Here is a 20,307-nt window from a genome sequence, read left to right as displayed (position 1 = left end):
GATCGCTTCCTGCTCGCCGGGAGGGCCGGCTGGTGTGGAGCCGCTGCTGCGGATCCTTGTCCCCGTCCCCTTCCCCGATACGCTCCTGGTGAAGGTGAGTCCTTTGGGTCGGAACATGCAAGCGCCCCGCAGGTGCCGGGTTGGAGAAATCGGAGGAGCGGGTTGGCAACGCCGCCCCGTCAAAGAATAAAGCCCTGGAGGAGCTTCTCTCAGCCCTGGGCATCATCCCGGGGTCTCCGGAGAAGGAGATCCTGGCGAAGGGAGCGCCACGTTTTGTTGTGCCAACATGGGAAAGGGTAGGAAGATCACAAACCGAATGTATTTATGTTTGATAAGCCTCTCCAGTCCTAAGAAGTTCTGACCGGTGTATATACCCGACGCAGCAATCCGATTGAAAAAGAAAACGTATAAAAATATATGATCCCAAAATGCACCAAGTAGGCACCGTTAGCAACAATTCATATACAGATTTTTCCCCTGCCGGAAGTCTCTCTTTTATGCCTATTGTCTAACGTCTGGCTCTTTGTTTAGTCTTTATCTAATCATGTATCTATCTGTCATCCATTCATGCATAAATTCATCTATCTATCTATCTATCTTAAACGATTTATGTAGCTTCCCATATTGTAACCACAACACTTAATTAGGAACAAATTAACCCATCCATTCCCGCATTGTGGCTGTACAGGTAGTCCTTGACTTACAAATTCAATTGAGCCCCAAAATTTTATTGCTAAGCAAGATAGTTGTTAAGTGAATTTTGCCGCATTTTACAGCCTTTCTTGCCACAGTTGTTAAAGTGAGTGACACCATTGTTCAGTGAATCTGGTGTCTCCCTTGACTTTGCTTGTCAGAGGATTGCAAAAGGGTGATGACATGACTCCGGGACACTGTGACCGTCATAAATATGAATCAGTTGCCAAGCATCTTGAATTTTGATCATGTGACCGTGGAGATGCTACAAAGGTTGTAAGTCACAAAGTCTCTTTTTTCAATGCCCTTGTAACTTCTAACGGTCACTAAATGAACTTGTAAACTGAGGACTACCTGCATAGAGTGGGGCATGGTGCAAAAAGAATCGTATTGAGAAATTAGAACAGTGGTATTATTCAAGAGGTAAAGAAAGGGTTGTGATCTGTCTGTTTTGAGAAAAGGCAATATTTTGTACTGATCAAAGGATGCAGCAACATGTGTTTCTATGGCAGAGATTCTGTGTTCTTACAATAATACATTGTTTAGATTATAATAGCAAATCCAGTGGCTATTGATAAGTATAAGATATTAGTGTGTGTGTGTGGGGGGGGTCTTTTCTTTCCCTTCTTGCCCTGTTTCCCCTAAAATAAGACATCCCCTGATAATAAGCCCAATCGGGCTTTTGAGTACATGCACTAAAATAAGCCCTCCCCGAAAATATTTAAATGCATGCACAGCCGGTCCTTGCCTTTTTCTCTGGTTTCCTCCACATGCCCCAAAATAATAAGACCTCCCCAAAAATAAAGCCAATCACTTATTTCGGGGGTCAAAAAATATAAGACGGGGTCTTATTTTCGTAGTTTGTTTTTTAGTTTTTTAAATTTTCTTTTTGAAAGATGAAATATTGTTTTTGTTACAATAAATAATAAAAGTTAACCTGACAAGTCTTGAAGAGACGCCAAGAGTCAGGTCTTAATTGCTTTTCAAAGCATGGGGCTATTCTGGCATTAAATTTTTAAATCGCATTAGATCAGTGTTTTTCAAATTCAGCAACTTTAAGATGTGGGAGTTTCTATTCCCAGAATTCCCCAAACTGTTGATGTCCACGCATATTGCTGAGTTTGAAAAACACTGAATTAAACAGTCTTCAAGCTATTGAACTGGAAAGTCATGGGTGATTTGATGGCATATAAAGTCACGGCATTTAGAATAGGAAAATCTGCAAGCAGATCCTTAGTTCTAGTTCTCTTCTTGAGAGGAAAAAAAACCCAACAGCCAAAAGTTGTCAGGGAGCTTTTTTGCATACAAATTGTACCTTGTGTTTTATAGACTATCTGTTTTAAATTTAAAACTTCTCGGCGGTGGAAGGTTTCACCTGCCATATTGCATCCGGAAGTAAGAACAGAAGGAGAACACTCAGGCAACAAAACATTTGCTGTTTATTGGGGCATTTTCCTCACGGGGAATTAGCCTAGAAAAAGTCAAGTCTGTCAAGACGTTGCAAATGGATTCCCCCTTATTACCACTGTGTGAATTTTGCTGTACAGGTAGTCCTCAATTTATGACCAAAATTGGAACCAGAATTTCCATTGCTATGAAAGGTGATTGTTATAAATGAGTTCTGTCCAATTTTATGGCCTTTTTGCTCTGGCTGTTAAGTGAATCACTGCAGTTGTTAAGCAAATCTTGTTTTTTTCATCAACTTTGCTTGTCAGAAGCTGGCTGACAATGATTTGCAAATGACGATCACATGACCCCAGGATACTGCAACCATCATAAATATAAACTGGTTGCAAACCACCAAAATTCTGATCATAGGACCATGGGGATGCTGCAATAGTCATCACTGTGAGGACTGGTCACAAGTCACTTTTTCCATACCATTGTAATTTTGGTCACTAAACGAATGGTTAAAAGCTGAGGACTACCAGGTGATCCTAAATATTATACCACAGATTTCTCTGTGTGTGTTTTAATTCATAGACTTTCCTAAAAAATGTGGTTTTTGTGCTTATCACAGTGCTGGTTCCGTCCACAGTGAACATACTGTGTTACTGAATTCACCAGATGTTTTATCTTTCAACTATCACAGCCTTTGCAGAAAAAATGTCCCAGTGATGAAGGGTAGCTGTCATGACGGAGTCACTGATGAAACTCCAGAGAGTTCAGCTGAAATGCAAGAACCTTCATGAATACCTGCGGGGTCTCAGCCCAGGAATTTTGGATCGTCTGTATAATCACCCTGCCACTTGCCTTGCTGTCCTTCGGTAAGTGAGAATCTCACCTGTCCTCAAGTATTAGAATTTAGGCCTCGTATCAGCTGAGGGTCAGATCAGGGATAAAAATGCAAGTAGGTTAACCCCATGTATCTGAAGCCATATTTTATACTGTAGATAAATAAGTTGCTCCTGGTTCCAGATTGCTGAACCTAGGGTTTTTGCAGAATAGACTATCAAACCTGCCACCATTGAAACCTCTAAATCAGGGGTGTCAAACTCAAGGCCTGGGGAATGGATCCAGGCCGCAGGGCCGCCCTGGAGACAGTGAAGGACCAGTCTGTTGTTGTGGCCCGCCAGCTGGCAGCAGAGCTGGCAGCAGACTTGGACAATGAGGAGGTTGGGGAGGAACTTGGGCCAGTCCTGCAGTCTGGGGAAGGCTCTGATGGAGGCTCTGCATCAGAAGCAAAGATGGAGCCAGGGCCGTCCGACATTCCCCAGCTGCATTTAGAATTGGAGATAAGCGAGGAAGAGGAAGAGCTGGGGCCTGTTCCAGATGCACATATGGGCAGAGCTGTCAGGAGAGGAGAATAATTGATTATCAGGAAAGAAAGGCATACCTGGACACTGAATGGCCCCTCCCTGGCTGGGGAATAAATAGAAGCAAAAGGGGAGTGGCGTAGTGGGAGACAACCGTTTGGATTTATTTAGGAAGACTTGCTTATCTTGGTTAGTGCCTCAGAAACTTATTGCCAGGAATTAATTTACAGCTTTGCAACTGGAAGCTCCCGGCCTGGCAATTATCTAAAGACTGATAAGGTCTATTATTGCAATTAACCCTTGGAAGGATTATTGCCTGGACTTTTCTGTGTGAAAGCCATGAATTCACAGTAATTAAATAAACAGGGTTTTCGGGACAAGGAGTTTGTGTATTGGTTCTGCTAAGGCTGGGTCAGAACACCTGCGGTGCCTCTGCCAGCGAAAACGGAGCTCAGGGGGGCCACGCAAGGCCCGCCTGGGCTCCATTTTTGGCCATGACAGCCTCCTGCAGCCCTCTGCCAGCCAAAAGGGAGGCCCGGGGAGGCCGCATACTCAGTTTTCACTGGCAGAGGGCTGCAGGAGGCCGTCACAATTGAAAACGGAACCTCGACAAGTAATGTCGAGCTGGCCATGCCCACTTGTCCGCCACCACCTGCCCCCCAGATGAAATCAAGTTTGACCCCCCTGCTCTAAATAGAAACAACCCTTGACTCCATTTGTTGAGAAAAGTATGGTTTTCTTAGAAGAAAAGTGCATTGCAGTAGTGCATGGGTAGAACTAAGCATCGCTCACCAAAATCCCTAAATTTAACCTTCCCCCCCACTTAGCTAACTCCCATTGCATACACACACACACATACACGACGTGGCATTCCCATGTAACACCTCTCCTGCGCGAGCTGCACTGGCTCCCGGTGGTCTTCCGGGTGTGCTTCAAGGTTTTGGTTATCACCTTTAGAGTGCTCCATGGCTTAGGACCTGGTTATTTATGGGACCGCCTGCTACCACCAATAGCCTCCCACCGGCCGGTACGCTCTCATAGAGAGGGGCTCCTCCGGGTGCCGTCGGCCAAACAATGTCAACTGGCGGCCCCCGGGGGAGAGCCTTCTCTGTGGGGGCACCTACTATCTGGAATGAGCTCCCCCCGTAGATATGGAGGATCCCGGATCTGCGCACCTTCCGTCGCGCTCTCAAGACTTTTTTATTCCATCAAGCCGGCCTGGCCTAAATCTTTCCCTTTTAAAATGTAAATTTTAATTTGTTTTTAAAATTATTGGGTGTTTTAAATTTGTCTTGGCCAAATTGTTTAATTCGGTTTTATTCTGTTTTTAAATTTTGTATTTATGTGTTTTATTCTGTGGCTCCTGAGTCCTTCGGGAGTAGGGCGGTATATAAATCCAATAAATAAAATAAAATAAAATAAAATAAAATAAAATAAAATAAAATAAAATAATAAAATAAAATAAAATAAAATAAAATAAAATAAAATAAAATAAAATAAAATAAAATAAAATAATAAAATAAAATAAAATAAAATAAAATAAAATAAAATAAAATAAAATAAATAAAATAAAATAATAAAATAAAATAATAAAATAAAATAATAAAATATAAAATAGAATAGAATAAAATAAAATAAAATAAAATAAAATAAAATAAAAAAATAATAAAATAAAATAAAATAAAATAATAAAATAAAATAATATAAATAAAATAATAAAATAATAAAATAAAATAAAATAAATAATAAAATAAAATAAAATAAATAATAAAATAATAAAATAAAATAAATAAAATAAAATAACATACATACACACACACACACACACACACACAAGCAAGCAGTGAGGTTCAGAAAGGATATTTTTGTAATGGCCAGTCCAAGCTCAGGGCGATATGTAGCTGGTATGTCGTGTGACCTTGAAGCAAAGTCTCAAAGAGTCTCATTCACTTTTGGGTTTCCCCTCCCCATAGTTCATAGCAATATGTCACCGAAATGCAAGCAAGCATTGAGGTGGCAGCTGACACAGACTTTGGCAGACCACGACTGGCTATTCAAAACAAAAAAAACATATCTTGTGCGTGACACTGATCTTACATTCTTCTCTTCTCAGGGAACTGCCTGGGTTAGCCAAAAATTATGTCATGCGGATGCTTTTTCTGGAACAGCCTCTTCGCCAGGCAGCCGTGGCCCTGTGGGTGAAGAAGGAATATGTCAAGTAAGTTTAGAGCTTGAGCCCTGATCGTCTAGCAAAGTTTAAAAAGAAAACAAAAACTCCAATACGATTACTGCTCAAATGAACATCGTAAGATTAAAAGTGTACGTTGCATTGAGATAGTCCATAAGCAGAAACATGGCCCGGCTGGTATAAATAAAGCTTGTGTTCATTTATTTAATAAACTTGTTCACAGCCTCAGTTACAATGACAGCTTGAGATATTTTACATATTAGGATTAAAATAAGAAAAAAACCTCAAAAGCCACAACAGTAGCAACATAATAATAGAAGAGAATATTTGTAGAGGATGGTTGACCTGTGGAGTCCTTGGTGCTCTCTGAGCTTCATTAGACATTTCATTACCCAACTAGGTAATACCATCAGTGCTAGAAAGGAGTGGGATTTACTCTCTGTTTATATACAGTGGCTTGCCCTGTCAGTGTTGGTAGGAGTGTTGTTTTCTTCTTGATAGTTCCTTGATCAAGGAACTACCATAATTACTCTTAATTGTCTTAAACTTAACTAACTATGATAACTACCTTAATCAAGGAACTACATTTCCTAAATTCATGATGGGCTCTGGTGTTTCAGAGAACAAGAGGAGAGCTCGGATATCCTACTGGGACTGCGACTTTGGCACACCCAGCTGCTCCCAGGAGGCCTCGAAGGGATCGTCTTGAACCCCATCTTCAAAGAAAACCTGCGCATTGCTCTCTTGGGAGGGTGAGTGAAGGCCATCCAGATTCTTAAGGTTGGAGAGTGAAGGCAGAAGATCACAGAAACTACTGCACTGGCTGAAGATGAGGATAATTTCAGTTCTCTGAAAGGGGTGTTTTTGGGATCCTGCCACTTCACAGAAAGGGAGAAAACTAGCTATTAATAGGTCAAATGTCTATGGAGATTCTCAACCATCCAGGTCATGGTTGTCCCAAAGGTATAGAGGTGCAAATCACAGGCTCAATAATTCCTTTGTAGGAATTGTTTTTGCATTTAATACCCACAGAAGGCCTATTATCTGGTTTACGAATCCTTACTCCTGAATAGGACATTAGTCAGTGCTATTCTTAAGTTACATGGGGATGCAGTGGCTCAGTGGCTAAGACGCTGAGCTTGTTGATCGAAAGGTCGGCAGTTCAGCGGTTCGAATCCCTAGTGCCGCATGACAGGGTGAGCTCCCATTACTTGTCCCAGCTTCTGCCAACCTAGCAGTTCAAAAGCACGTAAAAAATGCAAGTAGAAAAATAGGGATCCCCTTTGGTGGGAAGGTAACAGCGTTCTGTGTGCCTTTGGCATTTAGTCATGCCGGCCACATGACCACGGAGACGTCTTTGGACAGCGATGGCTCTTCGGCTTTGAAATGGAGATGAGCACCGCCCCCTAGAGTCGGGAATGACTAACACATATGTGCGAGGGGAACCTTTACCTTTACCTTTTTATCCTTAAGTTACAGCCTATAAATAGTAATGGAATTTCTTACTTCTCAATTCTGTGCCCACAGAGGTAAGGCCTGGTCTGATGATACCAGCCAACTGGGCCCAGATAAGCATGCCCGAGATGTCCCATCTTTGGACAAGTATGCAGAAGAAAGGTGGGAGGTGAGCATTTTGCCTTGTCTAAGCAACCTGATTTGTTATGGATGTATTTACAGGTAGTCCTTGACTTAAAACCTTTTGTTTGGTGACTGATTGAAGTTACAGCGGCATTGAAAAAAGTGACTTATGACCAGCTCTCACACATATCACTGTTGCAGCATCCCAATGGTCATATGATCAAAATTACATACATGCAGCTGGCATGTATTTAGGATGATTGCAGCATCCCACGATCAGAGGATTGCCCTTTGCAATCTTCCCAGCTGGCTTCCAGCATGCAAAGTCAATGGGGGAAAGCCAGATTAACTTAACGACTCTATGATTTACTTAGCTGCAGTGATTTGCTTAACTATAGCAAAAAAGAAAGTCAAAAAATTGGGTGTGACTCAATTAACAACCACCTTGCTTAGCAACAGGGATTCTGGTCTCAGTTGTGATGATAAGTCAAGGACTACCTGTATTAATCTTCAAATGATTGACTTTGTTGCAGTGTTCTCCCACCTCTTGCCAGTAAAATCACCAAGACTACTCTTCCTCGCCTTCCTTGGATTTAGTTCAAAAGCCTTCTTTTTGGGAAAACAGCAGGTTAATCATGCAAAAAGAAGATTTTGTGGTGAAAAAATTAAGTTTCCTTGGAATCAGAGTATTTAAAATGGTGTGTTTCCTTCTATGGAGGATTAAGCTCCTGAATCTTCCTGTTTGAATTCATTCATGATGGACTACTATTGTGTTTCCTTTTCACCAGGCCTAGGATGGGCATCCGTGTTTCTCAATTCCTTACTAACTCTCCGTTTATCTAATGTGGTCTTATGGTCTTTTAGTAGCATTTGCAGTTGTCTATTACTTCCAAGTTTCAACTGAGAGTAGTTGCCATAACAAGCCAGGATCCCCCAATGAATTCCTAGAATTCTATCCTAGAATTCTGCCCAACAAAGCAATAGACATGATGATGAATCATGAGTGGAATTGCAATCATTTGTAGAGTCTCCAGTGACTGGGTGGCCTTTGTATATGGTATGTAGCACACAATGAAGTGACTTTACCAAACACCATTGTGGACATAGTTCCACAGAGACCACAGTTTTCTTTTCTTTCTCCACACTGTTCCATTTAGGTCATCCTGCATTTCATGGTAGGCTCTCCTAGTGCAGCGGTGAGTCAGGACCTGGCTCAACTGCTGATTGAAGCTGGCCTGATGAAGAGGTAAGTGTCTCAGGGAGAGACAGACATGCAGTTACCTTCCCAAAGTATCTCTTCCAGCCTTAAAAAAAAAAAAGTCCAGTGTCTGTTTTAAGAACAGTTGAGAATCCTCAGATTTGACATTAGAAGAAAAAGAACTGCTGTGCAGACTAGACTAGACTAGACTAGACTAGACTAGACTAGACTAGACTAGACTAGACTAGACTAGACTTAATAGAATAGAATAGAATAGAATAGAATAGAATAGAATAGAATAGAATAGAATAGAATAGAATTCTTTGTTGGCATCCAAGTGTGATTGGACACACAAGGAATTTATCTTGGTGCATATGCTTTCAGAGTACATAAAAGAAAAGATACATTTGTCAAGAATCATAAGGTACAATGATAGTCATAGGGAAACAGTCAATATAAATCTTAAGGATACCAGCAACAAGGTTACAGTCATGCAGTCATAAGTGGGAGGAGATGGGTGATAGAAACAATGAGAAGATTAATAGTAATGCAGACTTAGTAACTAGTTTGACAGTGTTGAGGGAATTATTTGTTTAGCAGAGTGATGGCATTCGGGAAAAAACTGTTCTTTGTCTAGTTGTTCTGGTGTGCAGTGCTCTAGCGTCATTTTGAGGATAGGAGTTGAAACAGATTATGTCCAGGATGCAAGGGGTCTGTAAATATTTTCACAGCCATCTTTTTGACTTGTGCAGTATACAGGTCCTCAATGGAAGGCAGGTTGATAGTAATTGTTTTTTCTGCAGTTCTAATTATCCTCTGAAGTCTGTGTCTGTCTTGCTGGGTTGCAGAACCAAACCAAAGGGGTAGCATTCAGACAACATTTTTACCCTCTGATCATAATGTAGTGCAAAAGTTCTCAAACTATGGGTTAGGATTGTGATAGCGAACCTATGGCACATGTGCCCAAAGTGGCACGCGAAGCCATGTCGACTGGCACACGCGGCCTTGCCTGTTTGTCTTCCAGGTTTCTGGCACACATGCGCGTGCGACGATCAACTGTCCTTTGCATGCGCGGCAGTGCCAAAAAACAGTGTGCACATGCACCAGCCAGCTGATTGTCAGGTGCACATGCGCGCCAGAACCCAGAAGTTCGGCTTTTCCGGAGCACAATCCCTTTGCGTGCACGGCAGTGCCAAAAACCGGCATGTGCATGCGTGTCAGCCAGCTGATCGTTGGGCGTGCATGCGCGCTAGAACCCGGAATTTCGGCTTTTCCGGATCGCGGCCTCAGTGAGCGCGAGCGACGTTTCTGCACGACCTTTTTGGCATTCGGTGCTGAAAAATTTCGCCATCACTGGGTTAGGACCATCCTAGCAGGGGGGTCTTGAGCAACTGAGGGATAGGTATCATTTTTTAAATCCTAGTCAGGCTTGTCTAGATCAAGGGTCTCCAAACTTGGCAATTTTAAGACTTGTGGACTTTAACTCCCAGAATTCCCTAGCCAGCCATGAATTTCGAGACCCCTGGTCTAGGTAAAGTGAGGAGACTGGTGTTTTGCATGCCAGGTTTTGTGGCCCACCCAGCTTTTGTGGCTCCCGGTGTTTTCTTTTCTGTGGGAAACGAGTCCAAATGGCTCTTTGAGTGTTTAAGGTTGCAGACCCCTGGTCTAGGATCTCCTGCTTGAGCAGGGGGTTGGACTAGAAGACCTCCAAGGTCCCTTCCAAGACTCTTATTTTGTCAGGCATGAACACTCAGATAATGGCAGGATACACAGCATATCAATCTCCTGTAGCATCAGGGAACAGCAGCCATCATCAGTGTGAACTATGTAGAAATTGGGTACAATTTTGCAAAACTAAGATCAAATGTTTCTTTTCTGGATTTTTTTCTTGAGTTACCCCTCTTCTTCCTAGTAGTGAGCCTGGGGAACCTCCCTGCATCACATCCTCTGGCTTCCAGTTCCTGTTGCTGGATACTTCATCACAGCTGTGGTACTTCATGCTCCAGTATCTCCAGTCAGCGGAGGTGAGGAGAAACAGTGACCTGACTGCTTGCCATCTCAATTCTGGTCCATTTCCTGTTTCTGCTTCTAATTCCCTTCCCCCCACCTTTTTTTTTGCATCACTCTACAGACCAGGGGCATGGACTTGGTGGAGATTCTTTCCTTCCTCTTTCAGCTCAGTTTCTCCACACTTGGCAAGGTGAGAAGGAACTTCTTTATCTATCAGCAACATACGTTGGTGAGAAGTTGGGCTACATATCAAGACAATAACTGAGCAGAGTAGTTGTTGCTATTGTGGTGCTCTGAAGAAGTTTAGAACACACTGTAAAAGGAAAAGTATGGAAAAGACGAGTCCCGTAATTGGACCATCTTCTTGGGGAAATCTCTCCATTCATCCCCTTCCATATTGTTTACAATATCATCCCTTTCTTGTAATTTTTTTAAACATGAATAAGCCACTCTGATCGTTTTGGGTGACCTTTGAAATATCCCAGTAGAATATGAAATATTCCAATTGCAACTGCTTCTTTGGTATCTGTGAAGTAGTGGTGAAATCTAAAATTTGTTACTACTGGTTCTGTTACTACCACTGGCTTGGTGGGGGGGTAATGTGACTGGGTGGGCATGGCCAACTTTTTTTTTTTTTTCTACAACCTTTGGCCAAAGAGGTTGTTAAAAAAATGCTTTTAAAAGTCTCTGACGATCCCAGCTGATCGTCAGAGGCTTTTTTTCTTTTAAAAGCATTTTTTTTTCTTCCGAAGAGGTTGTAAAAAAAATGCTTTTAAAAGTTAAAAAAAAAAAGCCTCTGATGATCGCGCGGCTCAGCTGGGCATGGGGGGGGGGCAGGGATTTTTATTACCGGTTCTCCCAACCACCCACCTCCATCGCTACCGGATCGTGTGATCCAGTCCAAACCGGGAGCATTTCACCCCTGCTGTGAAGGCTTCGTAGCCCTTCACACTGAGATTCAAGAGATCACTTTCGACAACTTGTCATGTCAATGAAATGGCTTGTGTTTATTATCTATGTATCAGTGTTGGGCAAGGTCCTCTATAGAACAGAACAGTAGGCTTAATTTTGAATATGGGGATTGGCAGTCTCCATTTGTAGTGGCTTAATAGCAATAGCACTTAGACTTATATATCACTTCACAGTGCTTTAACAGCTCTCTCTAAGTGGTTTACGGACTCAGCCTATTGCCCCCAACAATCTGGGTCCTCATTTTACCCACCTCGGAAGGATGGAAGGCTAAGTCAACCTTGAGCCTGGTGAGATTCGAACTGCTGGCAGCCAATAGTCAGCAGAATTAGCCTGCAGTTCTGCATTCTAACCACTGCACCACCACGGCTCTTAAGTAAACCTAGAGGAGACAGACTTAAATTTAAAGGAGATTTTGTTTCAAGTCTGCTTGATCACCAAACCAGTGGATCACTCTGAACCAATCATTGAAGCTTGGCCTGAATCCTACATTACAGGGTTTTTGTTGTATGGGTAACATTAGAAGAAAATCACTCATATAGCAAAAGCTTCCAGAGAAAAAGTGAGAATATAGAAATGAAGAAAGCAGATATTATGAGTATAACAGAAAACCTGGCTTCTTATGAATGAAAGGATTGTTGTACACAAGGTTGATTCATGAAGCCATGCATACTGGCTTTGATTAGGGGTAACCATGTTCCTTGAACTGACCCTAATTAAAGTCTCACATCTAGATTGCACACATTATTAAATTACTAAGCTAAACAATAGACTTTGAGGGGTGATGTTGAGAGGCACAGGATCTTACACGCGTAGAACCTAGAAAATTGGAGCCAATGGCTAAAAACCAGACATTAGTTCAGTGCAGAAATGGTGCATTTGCTAAATGCTCAATTTAAATTATGGCATCACAAGCATAGCTTAATGGTTCAAGAAACAAACCATGAATGACACGTGCCCAGAGCATTCACCCCTTAATAAGTGCATCTTCCATTGATGACTCTTACAGGTAAATCAGCAAAAGAATTCTTTCATGGCCTCTCAATGTGATTTGATTGGCTGATCATAGCAATTCATCTACTGGTTCTCAAGCATTGACCAATCAAGATGTTTGCGCAACATACTTGCCTGCCAATTAATTCTTTTCCACTTTCTTTATTCTCAGGATTATTCCGTGGAAGGAATGAGTGATTCACTTCTGAATTTCCTTCAGCATCTCCGGGAATTTGGCCTGGTGTTTCAAAGAAAGGTACAACACACTAGGGGGATTATATGAGGAGCTGAACCAGAGTTTTAAAAAACACAAATTGTCAGATGTTAGAGGTATTAAGGACTTCTTCAAGGATCTTGTGAGCTAAAATGGTAGGTTTGTCTTCTGAAAGATAAATTGTCAGACAGCTCTGAACTTGCCACAAACTTGTTGCTAATATCTTTCCTTCTTTCTTTGCAGAGAAAATCCAGGCGTTACTATCCCACCCGCTTAGCTATTAATCTTTCCTCCGGCATCTCAGGTACCACCGTGGATACCCATAACCAAGGCTTCATCGTGGTGGAGACCAACTACAGGATCTATGCATATACAGGTCTGAAGCCACACCGATTTCTATTCTTCAAAGGCCCATCCCTCTTCTTCTAATTCATAATTGGGAATCAGTGTGGCAGCATGGAAGCTGCCCATTTTTTAAAAAAATATTCTCTTGGTTGTATAACAGAAGACAGCTGAGATTTTGCTTTACTGATTGGGGGAAAGCGTATTTAGCCAGGATTGCTTTCTTTATTTGACCTAGGACAATATTTCTTAAATTGTTTGGCTGTCTTGATATAATTCAACATCTGAAAAAAAGAATGTGGGGGCCACCTGATTAAATACCTGCCCCTCACCCCTGCTAGGTTTTTGCCTTTCCAAGCAGGGAAATTTCCATTCTTTGAAAATGCTTATTTTCCATCCCTGTTTGAAAATGCATCTTTTAGATTAAACGTAATCCAAAATTAATTATTACCGTATTTTTCGGAGTACAAGACGCACCTTTTTCCCCCCTAAAAGGGGGTAAAAATTTACACACAAAATTTACATTCTTATACACCAAATGTAGCCCCGCCAACACACTGACCCCCACCCTTTGGCCTCTGCCTCCCAGCAGTCACCTCCTTGCAGCAAACAGCAAAAAAACCAGCTCCTTTCAGCTTCAGCACAGCCTATAGATCAGACTCCTGACTCTCAGCTGTTTTGCCTGGTCCTCTGCTGCTTGTTGCAAGAAGGTAAATTGCTGGAGGAGATTTTTTTTCCCTTGTGCTAATCAAGCTATACTGAAAACAAAAATGAAAGTAAAGCAGGCTGTTTGCTGCAACGAGGCAAAATTGCTGGGAGGCAGAGGCAGATTTCTTTTTCTTGTTTTCCTCACCAAAAAAGGTAGGTGTGTTTTATAGTCCGAAAAATATGATAATTTGCCCCCTTGGATTGGTGGGGGGGGGGGTTATTGCTGGCTGAGGAATTCTGGGAGTTGTAGTCCACACATCTTAAAATGGCCAAGGTTGAGAAACACCAATCTATTTAAAGGACACCAGGCTGCTCATGTGTTTTAAAACTATTTCTGAAGCTCAGCCATGTTAGGATGTATGGACTTCAACTCCCAGAATTCCTTGCCTCAGCCACGTTGGCTGGGGAAATCTGGCGGTTGAAGTTTGCACACCTTAAAATGGCTGAGCTTGAGAAATCTTTTTTTTTAATGTTGCATTTCCCTCCCTCTCTGTGCTTACTTCCAGATTCAGAACTACAGATTGCACTAATTGCCCTCTTCTCTGAGATGCTGTATCGCTTCCCTAACTTGGTGGTGGCGCAAGTCACCCGGGAGAGCACACAGCAGGCCATTGCCAATGGGATCACGGCCGATCAGGTGAAGATAGGTTTAAAGAGGACTTTGGAGTTGTGCTCTGCTTCTCTCGGTTGGTTGGGTGGAGATTAAAACTTTAATGACGAAATCCCAAATGTGCCAAGGTTCATGATCCTCTTTTGCTACAGATCATTCACTTCCTACGGACAAGAGCTCACGCCGTGATGCTGAAACAGGTGAGGAAATGGCTACAGGAGATGAAGGGAGAGGACACCTGGGCGATCAGGGCATCCAAGAAAAACGTTGCCTTTTGTAACAGTTTATTCGTTGTTTAATAAAGCTGGTGCAATCTTTATGCTAGCTTAAGTAACGCAGCACCCAAGCCATCCCAACCAGCTTCCCCAGAGCCCCAAAGGTAAGTTTTTAAAAATATATTGCTCCAGTGTCAGTTAAAAAAATTGCAAGTTATTGGCACCTGAACCATTTTTTTTTTTAATTTGTAAAATTTATTGGCCACCCATGTTTCCACAGGATAAATCTGGGTGGCTTACAATCTTAAAAAAATAAACACAATACAAAACCTAAAAGACATAAATAAAACACTGTAAAAGTCTGTGAAATTATATTGTATAAAAGAAGATTGCTAAGCCTTCTGGGGAAAAAGCCCAATACGAGACTTAACCCTGATCCCAAATATGAAATATTAAAACAGTGGTCTCGAACCTTTCCAGCTTGGTACCCTGTGCAGAAGTGGGGGGGAGAGGGATGGTTCTGTGCGAGTGGTGGGTGTGCTCACAGCTCCATTTGTGCGAGCGGCAGGTACACACACACACCAGACATGAGGGGAGCTTCGCATGAGATGAAAACTCCCACCACTCGTGCAAGGGAAGTTGTGCACACAGATGCGCTCGTCTGATGTTTTTCGCGGCCTAGTTGCGAACAGGCCGTGGTCCAGTAGTAGGCCACAGCCTCGGGGTTCTGGACCCCTGGATTAAAAGGTTCAGGTAACGTAGGTGTTTGTCAGTTCTAGAGGAAAATGCAGTGTGGAAATTGTTTCCTGCTCTTTAGGAAATAAATACTTTGCGGTCTCTAACTTTTCCACTCTCCTCCCCACAGACCCCTGTGCTGCCCCCCACAATCACAGATCAGATCCGGCTGTGGGAGTTGGAACGGGACAGACTTCGCTTTTCTGAGGGTGAGCATCTCCGAGAGATGGGACAGATGGTCAGGAGAGGAAGCGATAACCATGAGAAGAATCTAATAGGATGTCAAATTAGGTCAATTATAGTTTGGCAAGTTCCACAACCTGGTCTCCTCTCCCAATGCAGCCATTAGCCTGACCATCCGGGCATTAATCTTTAGTGCAATATAGTTGTAGTCCTCAACTTACGACCACAATTGAGAACATAATTTCCATTGCTAGACAAGGCAGTTATTAAGTGAGTTGCAGCTAATTTTATGACCTGTTTTTAAAGCCCTGGTGTTTAAAGCAAATCACTGCAGTTGTAAAGTGAATCATATGGTCATTAAGCGAATCCGACCCCCCCCCTTGACTTTGCTTGCCTGAAGCCTTCTGGGAAGGTTGCGAATGAAGATCCCATGAATCTGAAATGTTGCGTTGTCACAAATACATGCTGGTTGCCAGGCGCCTGAATTTTGCTGTGACCATAGGGATGCTGTGATAGCAATAAGCGTAAGGAACAGTCCTAAGTCACTTTTTCAGTGCTGCTGTAACTTCAAATGGTCACTAAACGAATGGTTATAAATCAAGGACCCCCTATATATCAGAGGAGCACCAGCTTTGGTCATTGACTCCACTTTTTGCTCACCTTCAGATCTACTTTCTTTAGCTTTACTTCGACGGGTGTTTCTCAGCCTTAGTAACTTTAAGACGGGTGCATTTCAACTCCCAGAATTCCACAGCCAGCCTTGTTGGCTTGGAATTCTGGGAGTTGAAGTCCACCCGTCTTAAAGTTGCCATGGTCCAAATATATTGCCTTAGCCCAGGGGTGTCAAACTCAATTTCATTGAGGGCCTTATCAGGGTTGTGTTTGACCTTGTGGGGCTGGGGTGAGTGTGGCCAGGGTGGGTGTGGCCAGGGTGGGTGTGGCCAGCTTGATGTCACTCGTGTCGGGGGCACCTGTAGTGGCCTGAGCGCTCTGCCAGCGAAAACAGGCTCCGAGCTCCATTTTCAGCTGTGACGGCCTCCTGCAACCCTCTTGCCAGTGAAAACGGAGCTCTGGAGACCCGTACGTGGCCCTCATGAGCTCTGTTTTCGGCTGTGACGGTCACCTGCAACCTTCTGCCAGCGAAAATGGAGCTCAGGTGGGCCGCGTGAGGCCCTCCCGAGCTCCATTTTTACTGGCAGAGGCACTGTGGGCCGGTCCTTTACTGTTTCCAGGGCGGCCCCGCAGGCAAGATCTAAGCACCCCACAGGCTGGATCTGGACCCCGGACCTTGAGTTTGACACCCCTGCCTTAGCCTCATAGACTTCCTGGTCAGAGTTTAGATCTCATTCAAGATCCCTTCCAACTCTTGTTATTCTGTTATTCTTAAAAACCTCCAGTGCTGGAGCACTCACAACTTCTGAAGGCATTCCACTGGATTGATTGTTCTCATTGTCAGGAAATTCCAGTTAATTCTAAGTTGGATTTGTTAAAATGAAATTGCAATTAAAATGTGAATTTTAATTTCTCCAGGAAAGTGCCTACTTTCTGGACCATGTCTAAGGCTCTGCATACAGCTAAGAAACCATATTCTTTGTGGTTGGGTCACAGCAGTTACAAGGGCTGTCATGATTATTATTTTAAATGCAGGAGTTGGCTCTGATGTCCGAAGTGGGGGATATAAAGAGGCTGTTATTTGTGGTTCTGCTTGTCTTCATATGCCCCATTTCTTGCATCCTTATTCCTCTTTAGCCACATATTGCTGCCCCGGGCTCTTTTCCACACCAGTCTCTTTCTATTTCTCCAGCAGCTTCTCCTTGCATGCCTTCCTGTTCATCTGTTTCTCCAACTCTTTCCCACAGGTGTCCTATACAACCAGTTCTTATCCCAGGTGGACTTTGAGCTGCTCCGTGACCATGCCAAGGAACTTGGGGTCCTTGTTTTTGAGAACCCAATTAAGCGTCTCATGGTGGTGACTCCCGCCGGCCACTCAGACGTCAAACGCTTCTGGAAGCGTCAGAAACACAGTTCCTGATGACATTGATCGCACTCCGTGTTCTTCTGATCATGCTTGTTGGAAAGTGGACCAGAAAGAAAGGCAGGAATATCTTTCCTCCCATTTACTTTGAGTGGATGCAAGACATGCGGAGAGAAGGAAAACAACTGATTATCCATTTTCAGCCAAAAAGAGATTCGAAACTTGTTTTTAAAAAAAGAACAAAAATGGTCATCGGTTCAGTCTAAGCGTCACCTTTCCATCAACTCTCTCTGGTAGGAATTACACCCTAACTGGGATAACACTGGCACTGAAATAGATTAGAAATCCAATGAAATGCTTTGAAAAAATAGAAATAGCAGGGGCAAAGCCCTCTCAACAAACTAAAAGTCCAGAAAGTTTGTTGGTGAAAAGTTACTAAAATTGAGAGCATGTTCCCTGCATGGTTGAATACCGAATCTTCAAGGTGCAAAGGAGTTCTAGTATCAGACTATCTACAACCTGGTGCCATCCAACTATTTAGACCCTTGCGGCCATCTTCCTGAGACCTGTCTGGATCTGAATGATAGAAATTGGAGCCCAGTATATCTGGAAGGCAACATGTTGAAGAAGGATGTCCAAAAAAAGTGTTGAGCAATTTTTTATTCTTTAAATGGCTTGACCCTCTCAGCTCAACAGGTACAGAAAGAAGAGACAGCCTTTCATTTTAGTTTTATAGAAACTGCTAATTAGTAACAAAGCACAACTTACATTCAAATTGCCTTGTTCTAATAAGACATGTGTTTTTATAGGGGTGATTCAAGGTGTTTTTCTATCCATGTGTGAATGAAGACAGATCTGTATGCAGAAGCTGGGTTTACACATTGCACTAACCCATATTATGATTAGTTTGGCCCTAACATAATGTGTTCAGCACATCAAATCACCCTATCTTGATCTTGTGATTTGCCTAATTTGATACCAATTTGATATTCCATCATGAAGTTGCCATTTGTTTTTTAAAAACCAGAGCCAAATACTCAAGATGTTTCACCGTGACTCAACGCTGTAACTCCAGCATGAAGATGCTGTGATTTTACTTGTTCCTCTTCTACCTGGGAGGGAGGCTTCTGTTGAAGTCTTCTGTTGAAGTTAAGCTGATAACCTGTTCACCAATCTGTCCTATATTGGTGAACTTGCTGAATTCCGTACGCACAGTTGAAACCTCCATTGAGATGGACAGGTCAAGTCAACAGTTCCTCATTCCACCTCTTTTATCTGAAATTCAGATGTTGAATTAAAACCAGTTGAGAAATTGTGGGAATATCTTCAGGTTTTTATTCTTCATCCTAAATTTGGCATCTCCAAACATTGCAGAGGAAATGGTATATTTTATACTTGGGAAGCTGCGCTAGGTGGCTTATGGGTGATTATAAAGAGGAAATGGGAAACTTTTATGTACATCAAACAGATTAAAATGATTTTTTTAAAAAATAAAATGAAATAAAGTACCTTGGGTGTATCCCTGTACTCAGAGGGTCTGTCATTCTAAAGTAAAGAATAAGGCTAGCAAATGTAGCAATTGCTAGAGATGAATAATCCAGAAGTTCGCATTCCAGACAGCTAATAAAATTCTTAGTTATCTCTGGTTCTCATAGATACAGGTTTTATATCATAGAAAGGGAATTCCTTCCTCAATCTGAGGTTTGCCAAATTGCTTTAGTGAATTTTTCCTATTGTGATGCAAACTTACAATAACTTTATATAAGCTCCCCTGTCCATCTGCTTTGGGAAATGTTCTCAGCTAGGCCAGTCTCCCTCACTTCCTTGATTGGCCAGAATGTGGGAATTACAGTATGTTCTGCTGTCCACCAGTCCTTCTGAAATGATCAGCCATGAGCTTAAAGCCACCATCTTCCCAAACAGATGGGCCATTCTATGAAAATTAAGCAAGGAAGGTGGTGATATGAAAGGCAACTCGGTCTATTAGTTAAAGCAGCAGGATAGAAACTGGGAGACTCTGAGTTCTACCTTAGCCATGAAAATCAGCTGGGGTGACCTTGAACTGGTCATCCCAGAAGCTTCTTCAGTTCTGACTGATCTTGCAGTCCATCTGCCTTACAAGATCCAGCAGTCCATCTGCATTTGAAAGACAAAGGCCACTCTTTTGAAGATAGCGAAGTCCATAATCTGGACAGAGAGGACCAGTGGTTTGAAAGAGGTGCCAAAGAGGCTATCTGTATTAAAATTGAATAGCCCTCCTTCAACGAGATTATCTTTTGTACAGTAGGTAGAAGTTACTTATGTGTCTATTGATGGCCGATTTGTCACAGTGCCAGGCTCCCAGGAATTCTCTAGTATTTTTGGACTTGGCTTGGTCTAAGTTAGTCACAGGTTATCAATTGAAACTATGGTTAAGTCCACAAGTTGCAAAATTAAAGAGTTTTCATCATGTCCTCTGACTGGCACTCTGACAAGTCAGCCATTTGTCTGCAAGAAAACAACCAAGCTCAGAGACGACTCAAGGATGACTCCCATCAATACTGAGCTACAACTATTCTCCTTTAAAGTAGAATAATTTGATCCAGGTCACTCAAGTGGGAATGCTGGGTTGATTTGCTCGATAATCCATTGGTTTCTTTTCCTGGCTGACCATGGTAGCCCCAGGTCCCAGGAATCTTCTCCAACATAAAATTCAAAAATGTCAATAGTTCTTATCCTGCTTCTTCCAATTCCAACTTTTGCTTCCATAGAGTGTCACAGGGAATACCATAATCTAATACTAATCACCCAAACACACAAGACTGCTTATGTAAAGGATTTATAAGGATCAATGTACTGCCATTGACCCGGTTGATGGCAAACATTGCTATCATGGGAGGAGATCCAACTGACCTAATATTGGTTGTACACATGCCAGAATTGCATTTGTAGGGTGCCACC

The 20,307-nt window shown here is 42.5% G+C and overlaps 1 protein-coding gene across 1 annotated transcript; it reads left to right on the top strand.

Moving 5' to 3' along the window:
* The first annotated feature begins 16 nt into the window (after nt 1–16).
* Nucleotides 17–18,886, top strand: GTF2H4 (general transcription factor IIH subunit 4). The gene is made up of 14 exons (XM_070936686.1): nt 17–94; nt 2,786–2,960; nt 5,563–5,667; nt 6,258–6,389; nt 7,165–7,261; nt 8,373–8,461; nt 10,326–10,437; nt 10,545–10,613; nt 12,558–12,641; nt 12,843–12,975; nt 14,156–14,286; nt 14,412–14,459; nt 15,340–15,418; nt 17,252–18,886. Exons 2-14 carry the CDS (start codon nt 2,827–2,829, stop codon nt 17,422–17,424), a joined length of 1,386 nt encoding a protein of 461 aa, XP_070792787.1. The 5' UTR covers nt 17–94; nt 2,786–2,826; the 3' UTR covers nt 17,425–18,886.
* Nucleotides 18,887–20,307: the final 1,421 nt, after the last annotated feature.

This window comes from Pituophis catenifer, unplaced genomic scaffold, assembly GCF_029215685.1.
Source record: "Pituophis catenifer annectens isolate HBS135680 unplaced genomic scaffold, rPitCat1.0.hap2 SCAF_2, whole genome shotgun sequence".
NCBI lineage: Eukaryota > Metazoa > Chordata > Lepidosauria > Squamata > Colubridae > Pituophis > Pituophis catenifer.
This window is presented reverse-complemented; position numbering and strand designations above follow the sequence as displayed.

Coding starts and splice junctions, on each gene's coding strand:
- GTF2H4 (XM_070936686.1), top strand. CDS start 2,827: ATGACGGAGTCACTGATGAAACTCCAGAGAGTTCAGCTGAAATGCAAG. Junction 10,438..10,544: donor AGTATCTCCAGTCAGCGGAG/GTGAGGAGAAAC, acceptor ATCACTCTACAG/ACCAGGGGCATGGACTTGGT. Junction 12,976..14,155: donor CAGGATCTATGCATATACAG/GTCTGAAGCCAC, acceptor GCTTACTTCCAG/ATTCAGAACTACAGATTGCA.